The sequence below is a fragment of the Primulina huaijiensis genome, chromosome 9 (genome assembly GCF_012295235.1).
Source record: "Primulina huaijiensis isolate GDHJ02 chromosome 9, ASM1229523v2, whole genome shotgun sequence".
NCBI lineage: Eukaryota > Viridiplantae > Streptophyta > Magnoliopsida > Lamiales > Gesneriaceae > Primulina > Primulina huaijiensis.
The window spans coordinates 2,344,249-2,368,319 of NC_133314.1; the positions used below are offsets into that span (position 1 = coordinate 2,344,249).

General features: G+C 32.8%; 2 protein-coding genes and 1 pseudogene across 2 annotated transcripts; 2 read left to right on the plus strand and 1 right to left on the minus strand.

Annotated features, from left to right (window-relative positions):
- Window positions 1–9,816: 9,816 nt before the first annotated feature.
- Window positions 9,817–15,480, minus strand: LOC140984976 (protein XAP5 CIRCADIAN TIMEKEEPER). The gene is made up of 12 exons (XM_073452688.1): window positions 15,213–15,480; window positions 14,267–14,332; window positions 14,129–14,193; window positions 13,927–14,036; window positions 13,045–13,123; window positions 12,869–12,945; window positions 12,715–12,776; window positions 12,465–12,596; window positions 12,278–12,331; window positions 11,367–11,432; window positions 10,781–10,855; window positions 9,817–10,102 (listed from the first exon to the last, which is right to left on the minus strand). Exons 1-12 carry the CDS (start codon window positions 15,381–15,383, stop codon window positions 10,052–10,054), a joined length of 1,008 nt encoding a protein of 335 aa, XP_073308789.1. The 5' UTR covers window positions 15,384–15,480; the 3' UTR covers window positions 9,817–10,051.
- An 877-nt stretch (window positions 15,481–16,357) lies between these two features.
- Window positions 16,358–19,822, plus strand: LOC140985314 (transcription factor bHLH121). Its single transcript, XM_073453134.1, has 6 exons — window positions 16,358–16,614; window positions 18,006–18,121; window positions 18,592–18,719; window positions 18,803–19,282; window positions 19,366–19,523; window positions 19,641–19,822. Exons 1-5 carry the CDS (start codon window positions 16,373–16,375, stop codon window positions 19,516–19,518), a joined length of 1,119 nt encoding a protein of 372 aa, XP_073309235.1. The 5' UTR covers window positions 16,358–16,372; the 3' UTR covers window positions 19,519–19,523; window positions 19,641–19,822.
- Window positions 19,823–20,488: 666 nt separating this feature from the next.
- On the plus strand, window positions 20,489–24,057 carry LOC140984665 (triosephosphate isomerase, chloroplastic-like; annotated as a pseudogene).
- The last annotated feature ends 14 nt before the right edge of the window (window positions 24,058–24,071 follow it).

The following is a 24,071-nucleotide window of genomic DNA, read 5'->3' on the forward strand; positions in this document are numbered from 1 at the left end:
TACAATGAATATTATTGAACTAATAAAAACAAATTAATATAATTTACTTCTTTTTATAAATACACATGTACAATGATTTTTTAATTTATATTAATTCAAAGAAGATGATGCATATATTGATATAACACAATGAATTTTTATATAATTAAATTTATGTTTATTGAATAAAAAATTCCTTTCAAATAATAAATAATTAATTTATCGATTAATGAATAACTCTTTAAATTAATAAAATTTCATAATTTAAATATTATTAATTTATAAAGATTTTCCTGTCGATAAGATTTTTCACACAAATTTTAACGTCTATACACGCATTGAATTGAATGGTCAAACAATATGGACAATACGTAATTGATTACCTATCAATTGTCTTATTTTGACTCATGTCCGATCATTTAACTGTAAACCAATCATTTTTTTAAAAACTTTTGACTTAAAAAAAGACAAAAATATGTGTGAGACGTTCTCAAGGATCATATTTTGTGAGACGAATTTCTTATTTGGGTCATCCATGAAAAGTATTACTTTTTATATTAAGAGTATTACTTTTTATTGTGAATATCGGTAGGGTTGACATGTCTCACATATAAAGATTCGTGAGACCGTCTCACAAAAGACCTACTCAATAAAAAAAGTAATTTTTTTTTTAGTTTTTAAACTCAAATTGTATGTTAATTTCTGATTAATTTAAATATAATCTAAAAATTGACCTGATGCTGATTCTATTTATTCAAAAGTGATTCCATTAATATAATATTTTGCAAACACTCGGGGATTCTGACGTTCACGACGCTAGTCAATACAAGTAGCACGGATTATATGGTGGAAAAAAAATACTATAAATCGAGTTGACGATTTAGTGAAACTTGAACGACAAAAAAGAAAGAAGAAGAATATACAAAAAAATTCAAATATTTTTCATAAGAGTAGGTCATTTGTGAGATACGTTCGGATACCGATAAAATAAAATAATTGAAGTTGTGTGTGCGAAGTATCTACGAATATGTTGAAATTTCTTTGAAAGCAATCCAGTCGATGACTTGCATGGACACGGTACAATTACTTGACAAAGCTTTTTTGCTAAACCTTTATAGGAAAATGGACAACATGTTTCTTAGTAAGACAAACTTGACATGAATTCTTCGATAGTAGACCACCTCAAATTTTCCAAATGAATAAGATTTCTTTTCTTTATATGGACTTTTTTTCCTTTTTAATAGGTAGAGGGTTTAAATTTTTTTTTTTAAAAAAATAAATCTTATAACTTTTAATTAGATAGAAATTATATATACTATATCATCATATATTAAACCACGAATATGTGTCACGCGACACGGTCACACATATCTATATCCGTGAAACAATCGTCTCAATTCATATATAGAGTTGAAAATAATACTTTTGACATAAAAAAAATAATATGTTTTCATGAGTCGCGTCAAATAAGAGATTTATCTCACCAAATTTACTCGTGAAATGATTTCATAAGAATTTTTGTGTTAAACGCACTATTTCTTTTTTTGGTATGAACAGATTATATGTACAAAGTACAATTATCATCATTCCCTACTTTTTTTGGTTTTTTGAATATTTTAAAAATTCGACAAACTTATTAAACCATAAAATTTAAAATTTAACTTATAATTTTGTTTAACAAGAATACTTATAAAAAAATCGACTATATAGACATGTAACACGTGTAACGAGATATTACTATATATTAAACAATAGCCATTTCAAATTATTATATTTTGTTTCCAAAGTAAATATCTCTGCAATCCTATATTCATTTATTTTCCTTTGATATGTCCTAATTTTGATATATTTTTATTTTTAAAATAATACTTTTCTAAATATGTTGAATTATTACTTTTTCATAAAATAATGATGTTGAGACATACACGGCATCAAATTCAGATATCTTAGAATATGATATATTTTAAGATAATTTTCAAATTTCAAGAGTTTTAATCAAACACAAAACTCTTTTATTAGATTGTCTAACATATGTGAGATATATTCTAATATATAAAAATTTTAGCAATATCAATCAAACACAAAACTCGTATGAAATCGGTTCACATATATACGAATCTCCTATCGATCCGTATTATGGATATAAATACGTGAGACGTTTTACATGAGACTTATTATCAAGCAAATCTTCTCGATATTGATGCGATACATGAAAAAATAATAATAAATAGTTATATCAAAATATATACATAATCGAAACTGTGAAATTACATATCCTTTTGTGGGCGAAGTGTGAAAGGTGGAAACTTTGTGGGGGGTTTTTGCAATTTCTTATCTCACAGTTGGATCCCGGGGAAATGGGGAATCTTCCGTTAAAAGATGGGGCCCCGATTCAGTGGCGGTTATTACGGAATTTCGTATATCCGAAGGGTCCACAGCAAAGGCTTAATTAATGGCTTAACACGACACGTGCTTTTCTCACTATATATATTGTTTTCAAAAGTTTATAATTATATATTTTCATATTAATTAAATATATTAAAACATAATAAAATTATTTAAACCTTAAAATATAAAATAAAAATATGAATAAGATATTTATTATTCAATATAAGAAAAACTATAATATAATAATTAATAATATATATTTACATATATATGCATATAATGGCATAACGAGTCCACTAAAATCTGATACTCGTGTTAGACCTGTTTGTGGAACCGTTTCACCATATCTAACCCGTCCCTTTTTAATACGGAGCCGGGTTTGAATCCAATATATTGCCAACCTTGCACAAGAAGCTCACAATGTTTGAATGAAAAAACACACAAATGTGCCAAATGTATAGTTTCGATTAAAAAAGCTCGAGAAAGCAAAATTATTAAATAAAAAATTAATAAGTTTTTTGTAAGATGATATCACATATATATATATATAAGTGAAATGAGTCGACCCGATCTAAATTTACAAAGAAAATTAGTATTCTTGACATAAAAAATAAATTTTTTTAATGGTTCGAGTTGAAAATTCGTCTCATAAAATTATTTGTAAGACGATTTATAGGAGTTTATGTGATAAAAAATATAAAAACACGATACAATTATAATATTTAAAAGTCATATTGGAAAATGGGTTGAATACTAAACTTTTAACCCAATTTAATAAAGACAGTGAGATTGTGCTTTAATTGATGAATTTGAAATTATGTATTTCAAATTTATGGACTAATTTGGATGGACAAACTAAACATAAAACCACTTATCAACATACTATGGCAAAACTCTGTTAAAGGAAAAAAATCATATTTATCGTGTTTAAACATTCGGAACTCGGAAGTCAGAAAACATAGAGTAAACAAATCGAAATGAGTCAAATATAACGAAAATTACAAAACTCAAATTCTAACTAAAATATATTTTTTCGAGCCAACTCAAAAAACTCATAAATGAATTCGATTTATTTATACACAAAGCCAATCCACTTTCCAATCAACTGAATATTTAACGGGGCTCCACCAGATAATAGCTCCACCAGCAACGATTATACAATTTAGCATAGAGTTTTCAACGTTCAACGGACAAATAATGATTTCCCGTTATTCCATATATCAATAAAGCCTATTATATTTTATATAGTTTTTTTTATAGTTACATGTAAAAAATGAGATTCAACATCTTTATAACGACAAAAATTTATGTGAAACGATCTCACAAGTCGTATTTTGTGAGACAGATTTCTTATTTGGGTCATCCATGAAAAATTATTACTTTTTATGATAAGAGTATTATTTTTTATTATGAATATCGGTAGGGTTGACCCGTCGCACAGATAAAGATTCGTGAGACCGTCTCATAAGAGATCTACTGTTTTATATTATCTGTGTTTGATTAAAATTTTATAATAATCATAGTTAAAAAATAATTAAGTTATAAGTATATTTCAATCAGTCGTTCAATTTTTCATTATCTCATCACACGAGTCGATATTTATGGTCCGATATTGTAATAGAATCTTTGTATACTAAAATAAGAACAGATCCGGCTTGAATTATTTATGGTGTTTGGCTCTTTGCACTGAATCGGTTGCATTTTTTATAATTTTTTAATCAAACTTATGTGCACATATTCCGAAACCATGTTCAGGGTTCCTATACTCCAAACAAGAAATTGCCAAATTCTCCAATTCCCACTTCTTTTTGGGACCCCTATTCCCACATTCTGACCACATTTATAAACATGTGCACGTAATACATTATGGTATAACATCACAATGGTTAGGTTTTTGTGAGACGGTCTCACGAATCTTTATCTGTGAGACGGGTCAATCTTACCGATATTTACAATAAAAATTAATATTCTTAGCATAAAAAGTAATATTTTTTCATTGATGACCCAAATAAGATATCCGTCTCACAAAATACGACCCGTGAGACCGTCTCACACAAATTTTTGCCCATCATAATTATGTAACCGATAAAAAAAAATGCGTCCTTGGTTCTAATACCAAAAAGACTGTTCGAACGATTATCATTTCACCAAAATACATAATTATGATAATTATGTAACTGAAATATTTTAATAATCATACCGATCTTTTCTTCTTTTTTCTTTATGCAATATTGTCATTGTTAATTTATTAAACTATACGTTCTATAGAATGACCACCTCCCCTATGATTTGTTCAACGTATTTACTTAACAATAACTCCCCAAAAAACCATTTATATGACTTGCGTCATTCACTATCAGCATATATGTGAGTATTTTTGAGGTGCCGTTCATCTATTACATATGAAATTATATGTCAAATAGATAGACATGATTTCAGCGATTATCACATAGATGTCAACAATAAATGGTCAAAAAATCAGTTATGAATATAATATCTACCGCGCCGTTCGGAAATTGAGATATGATCCAATTTTTTTTTTAATTCTAACGTTGAAAATTATGAGATACCCTTATTTTTTTTTATATTTTTCTTTTATTGTGTTATTTATTAACTTTTGTATCGAATAAGAAAAATTGAAGGAAAGATGGAGGCCCGTAAATAAATAAATCGGTGGCCCCTTTTTATAATGACCTACGGTATATTATCCATTGTCTCAACCGTTTCCTCTCTCACGCATTTATATGTAATCATAACCCCTAATTCATGAGCCATCCATGTTCTCTCACATGCCAATTGTTTTGGATGTAATAAATAATTAATTAATATATGTTTTTTCGTGCGACCATTCAATTTGATTAATATTTACAATAATATGTAATATTTTTTACATAAAAAATATTTATTTTCACGAATGACTCAAATATGAGATTTGTCTCATAAAATTGACTCATCAAATTGTTTTACAAAATTTATATATATATAATTTTCAAAATTTTTTGTTTTCTTTTTTTAAGTCGGATTGTAATGCAGTTGTGTTAATAATACTGCATATCGTTCGTATTTTTCGGGATAATATGAAAAACAAAAGGGGGCATATTTTTTTAATTTAAATAATTTAATTTAATTTAATCTTGTCAAACCACCCTTACTTATTAATTAATATTCAGATAATAAACTTTTTTGTGTGCAAGAAAGTATTTCTTTTAATTTAATAATAATATAATTATAAAAGATGCAATTGTTTTTCTAGTGGGGCCGGACAAAAAAAGGGAAAGGAGAACATATAAAAAAAAAAAAAAAAGGTAGAGATGCTGTGTGTTTCTTTAGAAATACAAAATACATGATCAACCCAATCATTTGAAATACTGTCATGTTTCATTTAGCCAATGTAGCAACATAAAAAAACTCATCTCAGATTTTCTTACACGTCAATTTTATAAGAAATATCTTCAAACATATCTGATTCATGAAAAATATTATATTTTATAATAAATTATTATTTTTCATTTTGAATATGAATCATATTGACTCGTTTCACAGAAATAGATTCACAAAACAGTCTCACAAAAGATCTACTCATTCAAAAATTACTGCAGTTTATACGGACTTATCGTTTTATCATAAGTTACTAATGGATAATAATTATATAATTCAAATTTTGTAAACCTTACACCATGATGATCATCATGTTTCTATCACTATCATTATTGCTATTCGAAAATGTTTATTAGAATTAGAATTTTCGAGTATAGTAAATTAAAACTTCTTGATTTTTAAAATGAGGGGATTTAAGAACGTACCTGGTCTTATTATTTTATTGGGCAAAAGATATGACAAGATCTTGATTGGCTTCGTAACATGTCCTAATTTCACGCAAAAAGGCACATGAGATGCTGCTCTACACGGAAATCATTAGCAATTTCTATGGGCTCCATCTACTCAAAATATGACCTAATTAATTTCTCCACCTCATTCCTTTGTTATATGTATGTCAAAATCAGACACGACACATCTATCCGACACAGTTCAATCAGAAAAAAATCAAGTTGGAATTTGGGGTTTTCGGGTCAGGGTTAGATCGAGTTGGACCCGATAGCTGGCCCGAAAAAAATTATCGTGTTGGGTTGGGTTCATGTCAACCCGGGTTGAACTGAAAATTTTAATTTTTTTAAAAAAATATAATTAATAAATATTGTCTATTATTTTTATATATTATATGTCTGAAAAAATATTTATTGTATATTTATATCATAAATTTTCATAATTTAATATTTATTTTGAACATTTTTTTATTTTTTAAACATTTGTTTATTTGATTTAGTAAATATATTTTATTTTTCTACAACTAGACTTCCAAATTTAAATCATATATATGAGGGAGATTTTGTTAATATATGTTTAAATTAAAATATTATTATTTTTTGAATTTTATTTAAAAAAAAATTCAAATCGGGTTGATTCGGGTTCAGGTTAAGTTCGAGTTGAGCAATTTTTAAATCGTACTATTGCTCAACCCGACCCACCCCACCCCACCCCACCCCACCCGAATTGACACACTTACTTTGTTCTCAACCTAACCTTATAATAAGTAATAAATAACCTCTTCAGTTTATGAGCGGTGTCCGATCTCGACCACCAACATATTTTCGGACGAACTTGTCGCACAAGAGTTGTCCAATGTAATTTATCTGACCAGCATCTGATTTTGAAACGAGCTTGGTGTGTATGTGGAGATTAATGTTTGGAGATGCAAGTTACACGATGATAATGTCATGGTTAAAATAGTTGTATATTTCATGACCTACCCAACTGAAGTCACATAGATTAGAATTTTATAATTAGCGATGTAGATATTGATGATAGGAATCTCTTTGCATGGATTCACGACTTTATCATTTTTTTTTTTAAAAAAAAAAAGAAGAAGAAGTCGTGCTTTCTATTAATTATTTCAACCATGACCTACTCGTCTAACCTCATCAAGAAAATATACGACACAACGACAAAAACAGTGACATACATAACTTTGAAAAAACATGAAAAACGACTGAATCTATTTTGCTCAAATATATTTATTTTCAGACATAATCCTCAATGGAAAAACTAAAGACGATAAACTCAACCAAACCGTAAATTTTGAATTCAAATTGAAATTGAAACTCATTCCATATGTTAGGGGTGTAACACCATTATCATTGGCTATAACTTTTAATAAAAAGACAAACATTTGATCATATTGTTTAAATGATATTTACGGTATGAATATATTATACACTTACCATATATATACGCATATACTCATGTCGAACATGGTACTTCGGAGTTGCGAACTAAAATCAAATTTCAAACCGTGGTTCTGTAATTGGAATGAGATCCAACCAACTACTATGGTTCGATTTAAGTTCGGTTCGATTTCAATCTCAAGGAATGAAAAACTGAAGCCATATGGAATAGAAATTGTATCTGTAAACTAGTCTTAAATTAAATAAATTTTCTTGATGAGGTTCGACCACCATCCACGCCGTATCAATGCAGTTCAATTCCAATTTTACTATCCGAAACCATCAAATTTTGGATAAAGCTTTATTCGAACACTTTTTTTTTTTTTTTAAAAAAAATTAAATAAAATGGATCTAGATAGGGACCTACCATGTTCATGACTAGTCGTAACGATAATGATGATTAATTATCATATTGTAAAAAAAAAAAAGACAATATTATTAGGGTAAATTTGTTTTAAATTCTTACACTCAAACTCAAATTTGTATTAGTCTCTGTTAGAAAAATTATGTGTTTGTACTCGTTGATCCATTTTTTTTTTTTTTTTTTAAAAAAACGAACGATAAAAATAGCATATAATGTGAGACATTAAGGGGAGGGCTATTAGCCCGATTGATCCAAAAAAACTGGGCCTGAATTACTCAAAACAATTTAGGCCTCCATACAAAATTTTAGATCAGAAATTTGATTTGACCCTAACAAATAAAAATCCACTTAGTATGTAATTTTGTTCTCTCCATGAAAGAGACCACCCAATTCCGTTATCCAAAAAAACCACAATTTTACTGAGAATGAATCTACAAAAATTTCCTCATTTTATTTAGTTGTGTCACCCAAAAAAAAAAAATTTAAAATTACAAAAATTAGAAAGATAGTGAATTAGGAGTATAATTTGATAACGTAGAAGAGTCAAGTAATGAGACAAATATATATGACTGATCGTGTAGTATTTCATTTTATAAAATTTTTAACCTAAATTAAAATATAAATAAAATCATTAATCTAATTAAATTTTGATTTTTTCGATAGATTGGATTAACACACATGATCGGAAAGTTGGTGGCGCGAAAGATGTTTGATTGAATGTTTTTGGAGGTGGCAGAGGCTGGCGGTGGTGGTGGAGGAGGAAATGGTGGAGTGTAGGTTATTGAAAGAGGTGGTGGAGTTGAGATTTTGAATGAAGGTCTCGGTGGGTTTTGTGGGATTGGAGACACTGGTGTATGTGGAACAGATCGAACGCGTGGTAAATATAGTGGACTTGGTAGTGAAGCTGGTGGTGGAATCAAATCCACCACGGGTGGAAGTGGCGGCTGGACCGGTATTATGTTAAAGCATCCTATCGCGAAAGCTTACCTAAAGATGGTTTCTTTTTGCATTATCCGCAATGTACGAGTCCAACTACCTTTAACCCCTTCATTGTTGCCTTGACAGAAGCTTACAGCTAACAGTAAGAAGACCCAAATGCTCGTAAGCTTCACTCGTGGAGAATTTAAACAATGGATTCAAAAATCGAGTAAGATGCAGTAATCGGAGCGCCGATACTTCTGAATTCTGATGTAAAGCTTAGCCATTTTCAGTAACCATTGAAGCATAGCAATGAATTAGAGGTACTTTTCTGGACTGCAAGTGTAATCCAGTTCGTAGGTGTCATAGCTACCTTTGTTCACTTGAAATGAATAGCGTGTTCTATAAGGTGAATACACAAAGAAACAGTAAAATAAACAAGAAATAAAAATATGAATGTCTTATTAAAAGCTTAAATTAATTGGAATTTGTTTTTATCGGACATTTCATGGATAAAACAAATAAACGTAAAGAAATCATAATTCTAATAGTTTTTAATCGTGAAACAAGGATCAAGAAAGATGGCATCGAAACACCTTAGTCTCTTGAAGCCTTTTGGCCCCATATTTTCTTCCATGTATTCGACCATACCTTTAGATAATATATTAAATATTGATCCAATGGGTCATACGGGCATTGGATAATAGGGTCGAACCAACACTTCCCACCTTCTACTTTCTTGGCTTTGATTTTTTTTTTTCCCAACATTTTCCCAATTAAACTTATTTTTCACGAATTTTGATTTCGCAAAAGATAACAAATGGCTATTACGAATCTGTTCTTGGGCCTACATCATGCAAGAACAAAAAGCGTACGGATCGTGTTCTAAAGCCAATTGCATGTTGAAAGATTTAAAAAAACACGGTTCTTCCAGTACAAGTCAATATCTTTCAACAAACCACAGTTCTTCCCGTACAAGTGAATCGTTTTGGTTCAATGCTTCTTTCAAGTAGTTTACCATTAATACTCCATGATGATCACCAACTTATAACTGATGTCACGGTACAAGAAGAGGAAAAATAGGCCATTTTAGTTTACCGTATGTACCAAGACATAGAAATCAATCCCCATGAATCGTGTATCGCTCCCATTTCTTTGTTGGATCATATATCTGCCAAGGACGCAACCAGAATTAGATAACTGGGGAAATGGTCTATTCATCCACAAGTGATACAAAATAAAGCGTTCAAAATAAATTGTGACACAAACAGCAAACTCGCAAAAGTTTCTTCTTTAAGAAAAACGTCTTCTAGGTTGGATGTAATGACGAACTTAGTTTAGATGGAGGGACTTATTTAAAAAAAATTCCAAACCTTGATATCAAATGACTAAGATCTTGGACGTATTTAAAACGCATCACAATTATTAATTATTGATATAAGTTTTAAGTTGATAGTGGGTAAATTTGAAATTCATGCCACTTAGGTCCTCCATTCAAACAAGTCAAATGAAATGAAATCACATATTTGGGATCCATTATTTCAAATTCTTCGCTCCAAACACAATCTTTGGTAATTTTCAAGATACACCAACTAAGGAAGACAACGCAGGATCGTATTGAAAGAATGCCACATTTATATGACTTCGGCATTCTTATTTTCAAGTCTTACATGATAAGGAGCTTATACAATGATGTCTGTAATCGTTCAACATTTTAGAAGAAGAGTAAAAAAGAGACTTCTTGGCAGTTATTTAACCCAAATGCTATAAGCTCTTACATCTAGTTTTATCAAAACGAATTAGAATCATCTTCAAATATTATACAGAGCATAAAAGTGGAGAGATTTACCTCCCATCTTGAAGCTGGAAATATGTGCTTATTCTTCTCATACCAATGTCTCTCCACAACTTTACCAGCATGTGACTGTTGAACAAGAGGGATCCATTAATCAGTAAACTGGTTTACAACTACCAAAAGGGCCACTGAAAAAAAATAAAAAATAGATTGAATGTGAAATGCTGAATTTCTAGATCTAAAAAAACCCAGAATACCTCGTGGCCATGTAATAAACATTATGCAAATGCTATTTGTGGAGTGAGATGAGAAGGAATGGGGTTGAAAAATTCAGTACTGAAAAAACGATCGATAAAACATGTTTCAAAATCGATTGCATACTTCAGAAAAACTCGAACGGGATTTATGCTGAATAATGAACATTACTTCCATATACCCGGATATAGATGTGAATCATGTAAAATACAAATATGATTTATCCCAACATGGCTTTTCATGTTAGTTATATGGGACCATTCACGAGGGAAATTCTCAGGCATACATACAATCTTATAATCATGATACTAAGATGCATATCCGATTGAACATGCATTTATATCTTCTAATAAGAAAAACTCACAAGTATGCTAAGATTTATTACCTCATCCTTCTCGATTGTAGCATCAGCAATGGTTCGAACATCCTCATGAACGTCAAAGTGGAAAAGCTGTATAACAAATGCAAAAGGCAAAACACACTTAAGAGGTTTTCACAAGCTAGACCAATTTTATTTATTTATATATTTATATAATATATAAAAATATAGAAAGGTCCGAATAACATGCATAATGAAGTAGTAAACACAAGATATGCAGTGCGAACAAGCAAATTAAATACACATGAAAGTTCCAAACATAATAAATGAAGTTGACCAACAACAAGAACATATGCAGAAATGAGGCCTCCCATTCTGAAATTTTTTTAGCATGTCTCACAACTAAATACTGAATACTGCAAAAAGGGGGAAAAATGAAATAGAAAAGGAGGAAGAAAGAGAAAGAAGAGGGAATGGAGAGGGAAAGATTCTTGTCACTGTTTTAGAGAGATACTATCATATGATGCAAACGTATAGATCCCTAAACTAGAGAATGGCCTAAAACATAAAAAAAAAAAAAAACACCACAACTGTTCATTTGTTCCTGTGCTCGTAACTTCCGTCTCACAAACTTTCAGGGGACACCAATCAATTTAGCTGGTTATTTAACATCAATAATTAGCCGGTTATTTAACATCAATAATGGGAAAAATCTGTCACCTAACAGTTTGGTCTGAAAATTTTTTATGCTAAGCAGTTCATTAAATAAAGTCTCTCATGATATTGCTTTGTCAATAAATGATCTAGATGAAATTTAACACATCACTGATCACACAAATCATGGTTTGCCACAAAGGACACCAATCATTACACGGTGACATCTACTAAGCAGAAACAAATGTAGTACAAGTACAAATCTGACAAGGTTTGTAATCCTTGAAGTTGTGATACTGATTTAAGCCTGAAGACGACATTACCGGTCCACTTTTCCCTCTAGCCTTGTTCACGATCAGATCATAGAAACTGTGTTGCTGCAACAACGAAAAAATATTTTTACAAGCGTAGCAAGATGCACAAAACACTTGCTTGTGGTTACTTTGCTCTTATATTTTCAGATCTAATGTGGAGATTGGAGATTTCGTTGTCTTTAGCTGAAGATCTTACATGTGGGATGATGAGATCTTCTTTCACATAAAGCAAATTCTCCACTGAGGTAGTCCGAACCTCTCGAAATTCAGGTGCAAGCTGCTGCTGAACAGAGCGAAGAAACTCCCCGATTGTATCACCTTTCCGAACCTATATTGGTGCAATGATAATACCAGTAGACAAAGTAAAGAAAAAACTGCACGAGGATAAAAGTCCACCAACATGTAGGAGGGAATGGAATGAAAGAAGAGAAAAAGTAAATCTCAACCTGAATCACTCGTCTATGGCCAGTACCATCCCAATAGCTGTAAGTAATTTCAAGAGGCTCATCTAACACAAAAAACAGAAAGCAAACACGAGAATCAGAAAAACAATCCTCAGCACATCAACACTCATTAGAGCTATAGGACTTCTAGACAAACTTTTGATCTGCTGTTGTTCTCGAACCCACTGTTTCCGCAACCTTTCGCGCTCAGCTTGTTCCTCAGCCTCCCTCTCACTGTAAGAGTATGCTTCAAACTCCAAAGGCCAAGGATAAGTAAAGAACCAAAAAGCAACAGAAGGTTGCGGTTATTTGTACGAGGGAACGATAGCTCACCTATCTGGTAAAAAGCTAGTTTCAACTGTAGGGTCTTTGCCAAATTTTCTATGTGCAGGCCTTTCAAAGTCTTCATTGTCTTCAGACAGAAGGTAAATGATGTATCAAAAGGAATACAAATGCATAAGAATACTCAACTTTATCCCAACGATAACGATGGGAAATTTCAATTTCTCCAGCTGCAATGAAATATCTTACATGCCTATCTCCATAAATACTTCATAGAGGTAACACCATTTATATAACTGCCCTACATATTTGGAAAGGGAGTTCCGGTTTTACAGCACTTATTTTCAAACAGATGCATACTATATTTTCAGTATTCCACCAAAATGGCTTCAGACAACACAATTAAGCAAAATGGGGCCTTTTAAGATAAGATTTTGAATCTTCATCTTGACAAACATACCAGAAAAGACATAGATAAAGCAAAAAAGATAATTACAAACAACCTGTTCCAACAAGAGACAGAATATCAATGAAATCATGACTAAAATAAAGAAAAAAAGATGCAAAGACAAATCTAAAAAATATGTAAAACAACCAGGGGAAAGTAACAATGACCAAAAGACTAACTTTGTATAGCCATCCAAGAGAAACAAAGGCAGTAACCACAAATCAGAAAAAAAAATATAAAGACCAACTATGGAAACATGAGAAAAAGGCAACAAAATCATGGATTTCTGTTTACTTCCAACAACAATTATACTAGAGCGTACTGTCCAAAAGATCGAATCATGGGAAAATAAAGTGGCTCTTGGAAAATTTAAAGGGAGCTATCAAACCTTAGTTATAATAACATCAATGTATTTCAAATTCGATTCAAAGAACACCAGTAGCAGAGATAAATAGCGCAAAAGGGTCTAAACTGATAATACTCACTGTTTTCCTCGTCTTCCTCTTCGCTGTTCTCAAAATCATCAGCAAAAGATAGTCGAGGGTCTGCCTTTATTTTCCTCTTCTTCAGCTTCTGCAGCTGAAGCTCCTCCTCTCTATACAAAGAAGAAATGAGAGAAAACACTTATATAAAACGGGAACGTAAGACCAAAATGTCAAATATTCACCAGCCAGAAAATTCACTCACTCTTGCTGTAATTTTAGGAGTTTTTCCTTCTCTTCCTCTTCTATTTTGTTCTTAATATTTACTCTCTGAAGCAGGAAGCATCATTTCAACAAGTAACAACCAAAAAATCCAAAAAAAGGGGTAAAGAGTGTAATGCACCTTCTCAACATATTGCTCCCGTGTGACCAAACCAACAGTTTCCTTCTTGAATGCAGTCTCAAGAATCTGGGCACAAATGACAGTGATTCTCCAATTAAATACAGAAGAGTAACAAATAACAGGATAACAAGCATTTATAAAAACTAAACCGAAAATTGGATATATTTTCTCTCGCTCACTATTTTAACTTTTTTTTTACCTGCCATTGTACTTGGAATCATGTCCAAGCTTGATTTAATTGTTTATTGAGCTAGAATCAAGTTTATCTCAGTACCTACATAATTATACACATCACAAACCCAGATTTGGCTTTTGAACATGAAACATAAAATTCAATCATGACTTGAATATTTCCATCAAGAACTTTACTGTGGTTAAGCCTGATTTAATAGCTAGCAAGCCTAACATGAGAAAAGAGTGTTGTTCGGTCTTTTCCAAACATAAAAAATGAATTACAATGCACTTTCTGAGCTTGATCAAATTACTTTTAGGACCTGTGATAGTACTTGAACTTGACTAGATTGTTTAAGGATCCAAAATAACTCAAAACTCAAGTAAATCAATATCTTTTTTCCACACAAAAAACCCCAGCTTCAGGTCCTTCTTTGATACGCTTGACCAGATTTGATAGTTTGAATACCTTGAATTCTCAATCCCATTTTAAACAAGTTAAAATAATACTTCATAAAATTATAATCTATAAATTAGAAGGCTTTGATCATATTACACAAACATTAAAGCTTGGCAATACCTTAATCAAGCAAATTATATTCTAGCTAAATCTAATTAAATGTACAGTAAAACCCACTTCAAAGCTGGAAAAACTCGAATTTCAAGCAACTTTAACAATCCTTCACAAAAAGGTATTGAACGGAAACGCGATAAGAAGCCAATTTTAATTGTGAAAACGCAACGGTAAATTCTTCAAATTTTGGTGATAGGATACCTCGGAAGTGCTGGAGCCGAACTGGAGGAGACCCGGTTGGCCTTCAGAAGCGGCGGTTTTCTTCTTGAGCTCTTGGATCTTACGGCGCTCGGCTTCTCTCTGCTTCTCCAGTCGGCGGATCCGAACCGCATCCTGCGCCGTGCCCACGTAACCGTCACCCATACCCGCCATGATGATTCCCTCCTTCCACACAATCAACCCTAGGGTTTGATTTTATTTATTTTTTGAACCAAGATTTGATTTTTCTTTCAGCTGCCACGGCTGCTGGTGTGTATTTATTTAACTACTGCGTTTCTCCACTACCTATTAATATTATATTATGTTATGTTAAAATAATATATCATTTTAGCCCAAATATTAGCACTAAATTTAAAATTGGCCCAAGATTTACAGAAACCTCGAGAATCTCATTCAATTTAATTATAAATTATGTTCTCTTTTTATAATAATAATGAAATTCTCATTTATATTTAAGTATTTAGTGAATTTTTCAATCTTTAAATATGTTTTGTATAATTATATTCATCCCAAAATACATTAATCAATGATAAGATGCCGAATGCGCATGCAAAACTAAGTTAAAATTTGAAAAAACAAATGTTAAAAAACAATTAGGAGAAAATATAATAATTAATAGGTCACGGTTAGAGAAATCATACAAAAAATGGGCATAAATTGAGGAAATAAAAATTAAATGAAAATATATATCATAAAAATTAAAAAAAATATTATGTGGAGGCAAAATGTACAATAGATACATGACAAAAACTTGTATGAAATGGTCTTATGAATCGTATTTTGTGACACAGATCTCTTACTTGGGTCATCCATGAAAAAAATATTACTTTTTATGCTAAAAGTATTATTTTTTATTGTGAATATCGGTAGGATTGACCCGTCTCACAGATAAAGATTCGTGAGACCGTGAATTTTTGACTTGATACAAATAATAAAAAATATTTTTTCAGTCAGAAATTTTTCACTACATATATGTATTAAATTGATGCTAATCGCAGATACAGATCCGTGAAATCGTACCACAAAAAACCTCCCATTTACGTGTTTTTAGTTGGTTGGTTTTAAAAAAAGACTCTAAAGTAGGCGCTTTGTGAAAGATGTACGAATTATGAAGGGGATAACTCCAATAAGGCCCTAATTCAATGCGTAGTCGTATAGGCAAAGCATTAGTCTCAGAAATTGGGAATCCCACGAGGTCTGCATTATCCGTTTTCTATGAATTCCCCCATTCCAGAATTCACCCAACAAGCTACTTTCAATTTTCCTTGAGTATGATGGATCAGTTGAAGTCCGATTCAATTTTTCAACCACTTCAGGACGCCAACAATTTCCAGCCTTCGCCCGATGTGCTAGTGCCGTCCACACGTCCCCACGCCGATTGCAGGTCTGAACCTTTTGATTTTTCTGGCGTTGCGTTTTTTCATTCATTTTGCTATGATCATGTGCTTAGTGCTTACCTAGAGAATGTCGTAACTGTGAGTACACAGATGAGGTGTAGTGATAGAGAGAATTTATTATACTATTGTTGCAGCTATTACAAAAGAAATCCCAGCTTTTTTCTAGTACATACTTCCAACTCTGATTCCGAAACAATCAATTACAACAGAAAATGTGAAGGGAGAAGCTAAACACCCTGGTCCTTTTATATAATAATAAGTGGGATTAAGGCACCACCACCTAGTGGACCATGATCTGCTCCTTGCTATTCCCCACAATTGATACCATTATTATATAGGTGCGATCATGGCTTACCGAATTTTGTCCTCGAGGGGACTTCGATTTCTTTGCACAGACTGACTGGAGGAGAGATGATTAATGGTGGTGACCGTTCTATCTTTTTACTCTTTATTTTGTCACGAGAGCTGGTCTTTTTTAATGAACTTAAGTGTACGCATTGAAAGAAAAGAGATGGTTATTTTACACAAAGTGAATTTGTCTAAATAGCATAAGAACAACATTTATTGTATGTGAAGATAAAGAATGCATCTTTTGTGAAAGATTGTGCATCTTATTGAGGTAAGTATTGAGCATATGATTATATCAAAGATAGCCAGCAAATTTTTAAATATCTGACCAAATTTCTGAAAGTGTTAGCTTCGCCTTCCAAATAACACTGATTTACAAGTTTCGCTATCCAGATTGCATCAATGGCCTCTACCTAATTGAGTTCCTGAGTCGGTATGAGACTTCAATTATGATTAAATATTATCAAACTCGTGTTCTCTTCAGAAAAAAGCTTTTCGAGCTGTGTATGTTCTGTAGACCATGAAAATCTGTCACATATTGCTATGAATTGGAAACTAAGGAAATGGAGTCGAAATTAGTAAATCTGTTGTGTGAATTTAAATGATATTTCATCGAATTTTAACAAGAAGTTTACCCTTAGTCCAAGCACTATGAAGTTGTTAGTGCTCGTACTATGTGCATTTTTGCATGAATTTGTTGTCTTCGTGCTAGTTGCAACCACACACTATGCTGAATAGGACTTCAGTGGTTTCACAGTAGTTTATAGCTAACCTTCTTTAAGTTGTTTTTAGTTATAATTCGAGGAAGTGAATTTCTCTTGATCTTAACGGTTGTTAGTTGTTACTGGGTTTCCTTAAGCTTTTTATTGTCATTATGTTATGTATAGGTTCTATGAAGAAATATTCATGTGGTATGTTCATTCCATAAATTTATTTGTTCAACTTCGGAGCTGCTTTTGGAGAATTTGTTTTCTAATCACATGAAACTAGGTTCTTCATCATCTTATCGTGTATGTGACTTTGACTGAAGGATGGAAGCAGAAACCAAGGACTCTACTAATGCGAGAAAAGTTCAAAAGGCTGATCGTGAGAAATTAAGGAGAGATCGTTTGAATGAGCAATTCACAGAGTTGGGGAACACTCTTGGTAAACCCATGTGTGTGTGTTCAATAAATTATATACAAAAAAATTTGATTTTCGCGAGCAGGTCATGCTAACTGCAAAAAACCCAATGCACAATTTTGTTTACTAGATTTGATACACAATTGAAGAACTTGCAAGACTGGCCTCTTAGAGCTCACTGATTTCTTTTCCATCGAGCACATGGAGCTCCGGAGAAACTAATTTTGCTTGGCTAATAGGAAAGAACAGATAAATGTTGACACGGTTTCCAGACTAAAATTTTATTGTTCAGTATTTTAAAAAATTTCAGAGTTGCGAAATTTGTTTGTACCCTGGTCTTTTCTTGGTTAAAGCATGTGGATTTATTTTATACCAGCCCATTGCGTGGAGCAATTATTTTATACCAGCCCATTGCGTGGAGCAATTTTTGAACTTACATTAAATTTCATGGAAAAATATGAAAATATTTTGTCACGGGTGACCATTATTTGCAGATCCAGATAGACCTAAAAACGACAAAGCTTCTATACTCACGGATACCATTCAAATACTGAAGGACTTGGCTTCTCAAGTTGACAGACTGAAAGCTGAGTACGCAGCACTTACTGAAGAATCTCGTGAGGTAATAATCGTTGTTAAGATTTTCTTTCTGCAATGAGACGATTGAAACATGATTTGTGCCTTCCTTTTTTTTTTTCCAAACAGTTAACTCAGGAGAAGAATGATCTCAGAGAAGAGAAGACATCTCTTAAATCCGATATCGATGGCCTCAATTCCCAGTATCAACAGAGAATGAGGGTCATGTATCCATGGGCTGGAATGGATCATTCTGTTGTCATGCATCCACCTTCCTATCCTTTTCCTATGCCAGTCCCAATACCAACTGGACCGATTCCTTTACATCCATCATTGCAGCCATACCCGTTTTACGGGAATCAAAATCCCACAGTTCCTAACCCATGCTCAACATACGTACCTTATATGGCCCATAATTCCATGTTGGAACAGCAGTCCACGATCTTAGCGTCGCAAGTCATGCAGCAAGGTAGCGTTTCTCATAATTCAAGCAAACAAGACCCAAGAAACAAGTCGCCGGATGGAGAGAGTAGGATAGAGAAAAGTGATGACTCAAATGACATTGCCACAGATCTAGAGCTTAAAACACCTGGATCTGCGTCAGAGCAAGTAAGTACAAGCCATGTATGCTTGATAGTGAGCAATGAGAACGTTTTTGAGTTCTTTGAAACTAATTGTAATGATAATATCAGGATTCCACGTCGAAGCAAAGAAAAACCAAGAAAATTTCAAGGAAGGAAACCAGCATCACGGATGTTAGTTCTTCCAGTGGATGTTCTTCCACTCACAGTGTGCAGCCCTCCTCATGTGACAGTATTGCCGGTGGCAAAAAAGTAGATTCATGATAAAGGTAAAGGAACTATAATAGGATGTGTAGAGTTTCCTTTCTCCTGGAACAACATCAACCCCAACTGTTATCGTTTTCGTTTACTTAACACGTCTTCTCTTCTATGGACATGGCATACAGGCTTCAACGAAAAGGGTTGGGATGATAGCCGTTTGATGGGACTTAAATGGATTCCTTAGCTGATGATTCTGGGGAATTATCTGTAACTTTTTTATTCTGTGATAGCTAAGAATCTTGTATTTCTTGTATATTTGATGATCGTGTTTTTTCAAGCGCCAAGCTGTAGCTCTGTTTAAAGGTTATTATAATTGTCATTAGTTTTAATTATAAAATGAAGCCTACTTTTTCCTTCCAATTGCGCTTGCCTCAAACCATGGCGTGGCGCTGAGGTTTTTTTTTTTTAATTATTATAAATTCTTTACAAATTTTAATTCATAATATAATTACGTATTTATTATCATTATTTTGTAACTAATTTAATTTATATAAATAATTGTAATATATTATTGATGTCATTGTTATTTATAATAACTATGTTGTAGTTAAACTCTTTTTTACTGTCATATTGAGAAATAGCAGTGTGTCATGAAAACGGATGTTTATTAATTCGACGAGAGAATCTTGTCTATATTTATAATATAAGTAATATTTTTAATATAAAAATATTAATTTTTATTAGTCACTCAAATGAGATATTTTTATTATAAAATTGAATGGTAAGATTATCTCGTAAAAATTCACGTGCTTGAGAAATGATTTAATAAAAAATATTGTTAAAAATATTTTTTTTAAAAAAAGAAACAAGTTTGAACATTTTAATTAATTACTGTTAATTTGTATCTGGTATATTAATCTTCACGCTCCTGTGAGACGCGTGGCACGTGAGCAGACGAGCAGCATGGACTTTAACGCTACACATGAGGGAAGAATAGAGAGATAACACTGACTCATCAACTCCGCTGACTTAACTACCTCACCAGCGAAATCTACTAACGGCAGTTGTCTCCACGTCACTCGGCGCCGCCGCCGCCTCGACACAGCTTTCCACTCACTTCTCCGGCCTCAGGAAATCCGTTCTCAAGCTCGACAACTCTAACTCCACCTCTAGCGATTCGTTGTTGCAGGATTCTCATATCTGCCTCGCCTGCTGCCGTGGCGTTCTTATGATGGCTGGTTCCGGCAAGGTCAATTATATCTGTGGTTTTTTTGTACCTTCTTCTATTCTGTAGATGATGTATTATGCACATTGCAGATGTGAAATGCAGGTAATCGTTGTTCTGAAATTAGTAAAATTCGATGGATAGAACTTTTGCTTTGATAAGCCGTACGTGCTCTGCTCTTTCTATATTCCGTGCCTGATCTTGATGCTTATTTCGCTTCAGTTCTTTGTTGGTGGAAATTGGAAATGTGTAAGTATCATTTTGTCATCGGAATGCTTCTTAGTTTTGTTCCATTGCCTAATTTCTGGCTTCAACTTGAAAATTTTAAATCATCAAAGACTTGATACAAATATCTATCACTTTAGATGTTGTGAATGATGTATCATGTAATGACATTTGTCTTTATCATAAAATGTTCTTAGATTTTCCTCTGCTTTCCGGAGTCAAAAAGAACATTGAACTTTCGGATTGGTTATAGTTATAATCTTTTCACAGTAACCTTAGATCACAACGTAATCTATCGAAACTGCTTGAATTGTCCATTCGCAGGACTTCTTTTTCATTGCAGATTCTTCTTTAAGGTTATTCGAATAAATATTCTTTTTTTCCTTCATAAAATTTATTCTAGTTACATGAGCAATTTCTTTGCAAGTTGTTTCCAGATAACAAAAGTTGATTTTTTTACGTAGTTTTGCTTTGCGTGCTTTGTATTTTAATATAATTTAATAAATAAATTGTAATATCATAGATGTCAACTGTAATATTTTTCCCCTATCTTCCTTGGAGTATTTCATAGTCATATAACGTGAGGTCTGATGAATCATTTGTGTTTATGTATCCTGGCCTTCCCTTTTTTCTCAGTTAATTTACTTGTTTCTTGAAACTTTACTTTAGAATGGGACCAGTGAATCTATAAGCAAGCTGGTTTCTGATATAAACACTGCAACATTGGAGTCTGATGTTGGTGAGTTCTCCTTGTTAATATCTCATTTCATGTCATGTCATAAAGACAAATTCAGAGGGTTTTATGTTGTCTTTATTTTTTCCATTAATCACTCAAGTTTGAGGTTCTCCATTTCACTGGATAGGCTTCTGAAAAGTTAACTTGTGTCTCAAACTTTTAGCTATGTTTGATTGCAATGTATCTCTAAGAATATCATCGTGTGTTTCCTTCTGATTTGCGAACTAGATAACTTGGTTCTCTCACTTTTCCATACTTATTTCCTTTGAAAATCTGCATCTTGGATATAACATTTTCCCCATGGTTTAATGTGGTGAATCATCATGAAAGCTTATAGGCACGGTTTAAGCTTAACCTGCTGTTTCTGATATGAATTGCAACCATATCAACTGAGAAGAATTCCAATCCCTTAGGTTGCGTTTGGATTGGCAGATTTCAAATCCGTGGATTTCAAATATATTCAAATTGATCTTACTGTTTTTTTGCTTTTGCCCTTCATAGATGTTGTTGTAGCACCTCCTTTGTCTACATTGATCAAGTAAAGAACACACTATCTGATTGTGTAGAGATAGCTGCTCAGAATTGTTGGATTGGTAAAGGTGGTGCTTTTACGGGAGAGATCAGGTGTGTGCCACACTTTCTACGTGCAATGATTATGATATTATTTTTCGGTTTTAAGACACAAAGAGTAGTCTTGTTTGTGACCGAAAGCACTTTTCAAATTTAATCTGTTCACTGAAGGACTATGGATGATGATTTCGATGTTTCATAAATGTTATACATTTTTGGGATGTATTATGTGTTAAAATTATTGCGCAGTCCGGAACAAATAAACGACCTTGGGTGCATGTGGGTTATTCTGGGGCATTCTGAACGGAGACATGTAATTGGAGAAGACAATGAAGTAAGAGCAAATGGAAGATCTTTTAATTTTGTCAGACTTATTAAAAGCGAAAAGATGAAAGGAGTTCATTGCGTTAAAGTTCACCATTTCCAATTCTTGCTAACTCTTCTCCATTTTAAAAAGCCTTGTTCACCCAAACCGTATGCAGATGCGGTTCATTGGGAAGAACGCTGCGTATGTCTTGAGCCAGAATGTAGGAGTAATCGCATGCATCGGGGAGTTGTTGGAAGAAAGGGAAGCAGGAAAAACTTTTGATGTTTGTTACCAGCAGCTGAAGGCTTTTGCCGGCATGTTTAGACTCTTTCTCTCTCTTTCTTGTGTGTAAAAGTCGAAACAGGAATTTCATGTGAGAACGTAATGTTTAATCTGTTTTCAGTCTTTTTGTGTGAGAACGTTGAAACAGGAATTTCATGCGAAAACATATTGTTTAATCTGTTTTCAGTCTTTTGCTTTTATAAAATGCAGACGCCGTTCCAGACCGGGATAAAATTGTGATTGCATATGAGCCTGTATGGGCAATTGGAACTGGCAAAGTGGCTACACCAGATCAAGCACAGGAAGTTCATGTAGCTGTTCGGGATTGGCTCAGTAAGAACGTGTCTGCTGAAGTTGTTTCTAAAACTCGGATTATATATGGAGGTACATTATTGTCAGTTTAAACCTCTAGTTTTCAGAAATTGACCCTCATCTATATTTCCATGAAAAAGAAAATTTGTATTTTTCCTGCTATTACTCAGATGATTTAATTTCAAACTTCCTATCTGCCATATGTTCAGAATGCTAGTATAAAACTAAATATACATTGTTTGTATGTTCTGAACATTAATGAGTTTTTTCTCAGGTTCGGTCAATGGAAGCAACTGTGCTGAGCTTGCAAAGCAAGAAGATATTGATGGATTTCTTGTGGGTGGTGCTTCCCTAAAGGTGACACTTCTATGCTTCAAGAACCGATTTTACCTTTGATAATTGACATGCAAGAAAAAAATTATGATAAAAGTTTTTTGGTGGTGCGGAGACACTTCTTTCTGGTTTTTACTTTTGGCTTTTTAATCTCTTGATATGTTGATGTCCACACTTACACGTGCTACAGGGTCCCGAGTTTGCCACCATTATCAATTCCGTTACTTCCAAGAAGGTTATGGCTTGATTATTTGTTGGACACAAAAAAATAGATCGGAGAATCACTCGTACCAGATGGATTAATGGGTAACGTCACTACCTGTCATTCCCTTATCTGGTATCTAAATAACATCCTCTTACAGTGTCGCCTCATCTTCCTTGGTAATTTTGAAAAACAAATACGATGGAGCGGGAATTGTAGAGTTCACTGACATTTTTTTCCCTGTAGCAGTTCCATTATGGGCATTATGTACTCATATTAGCTAAGTGATGTCCTGGTTGATTACCACGATTTGTAATCTGTCTCTCAACTGCTCGGACATCTGAAAATATCGAGACTATTATGCTTTATTTTTAATGTGGCATGAGTAGAGTCGAGCATCTTGAATTTAACATGTTTAAAATCT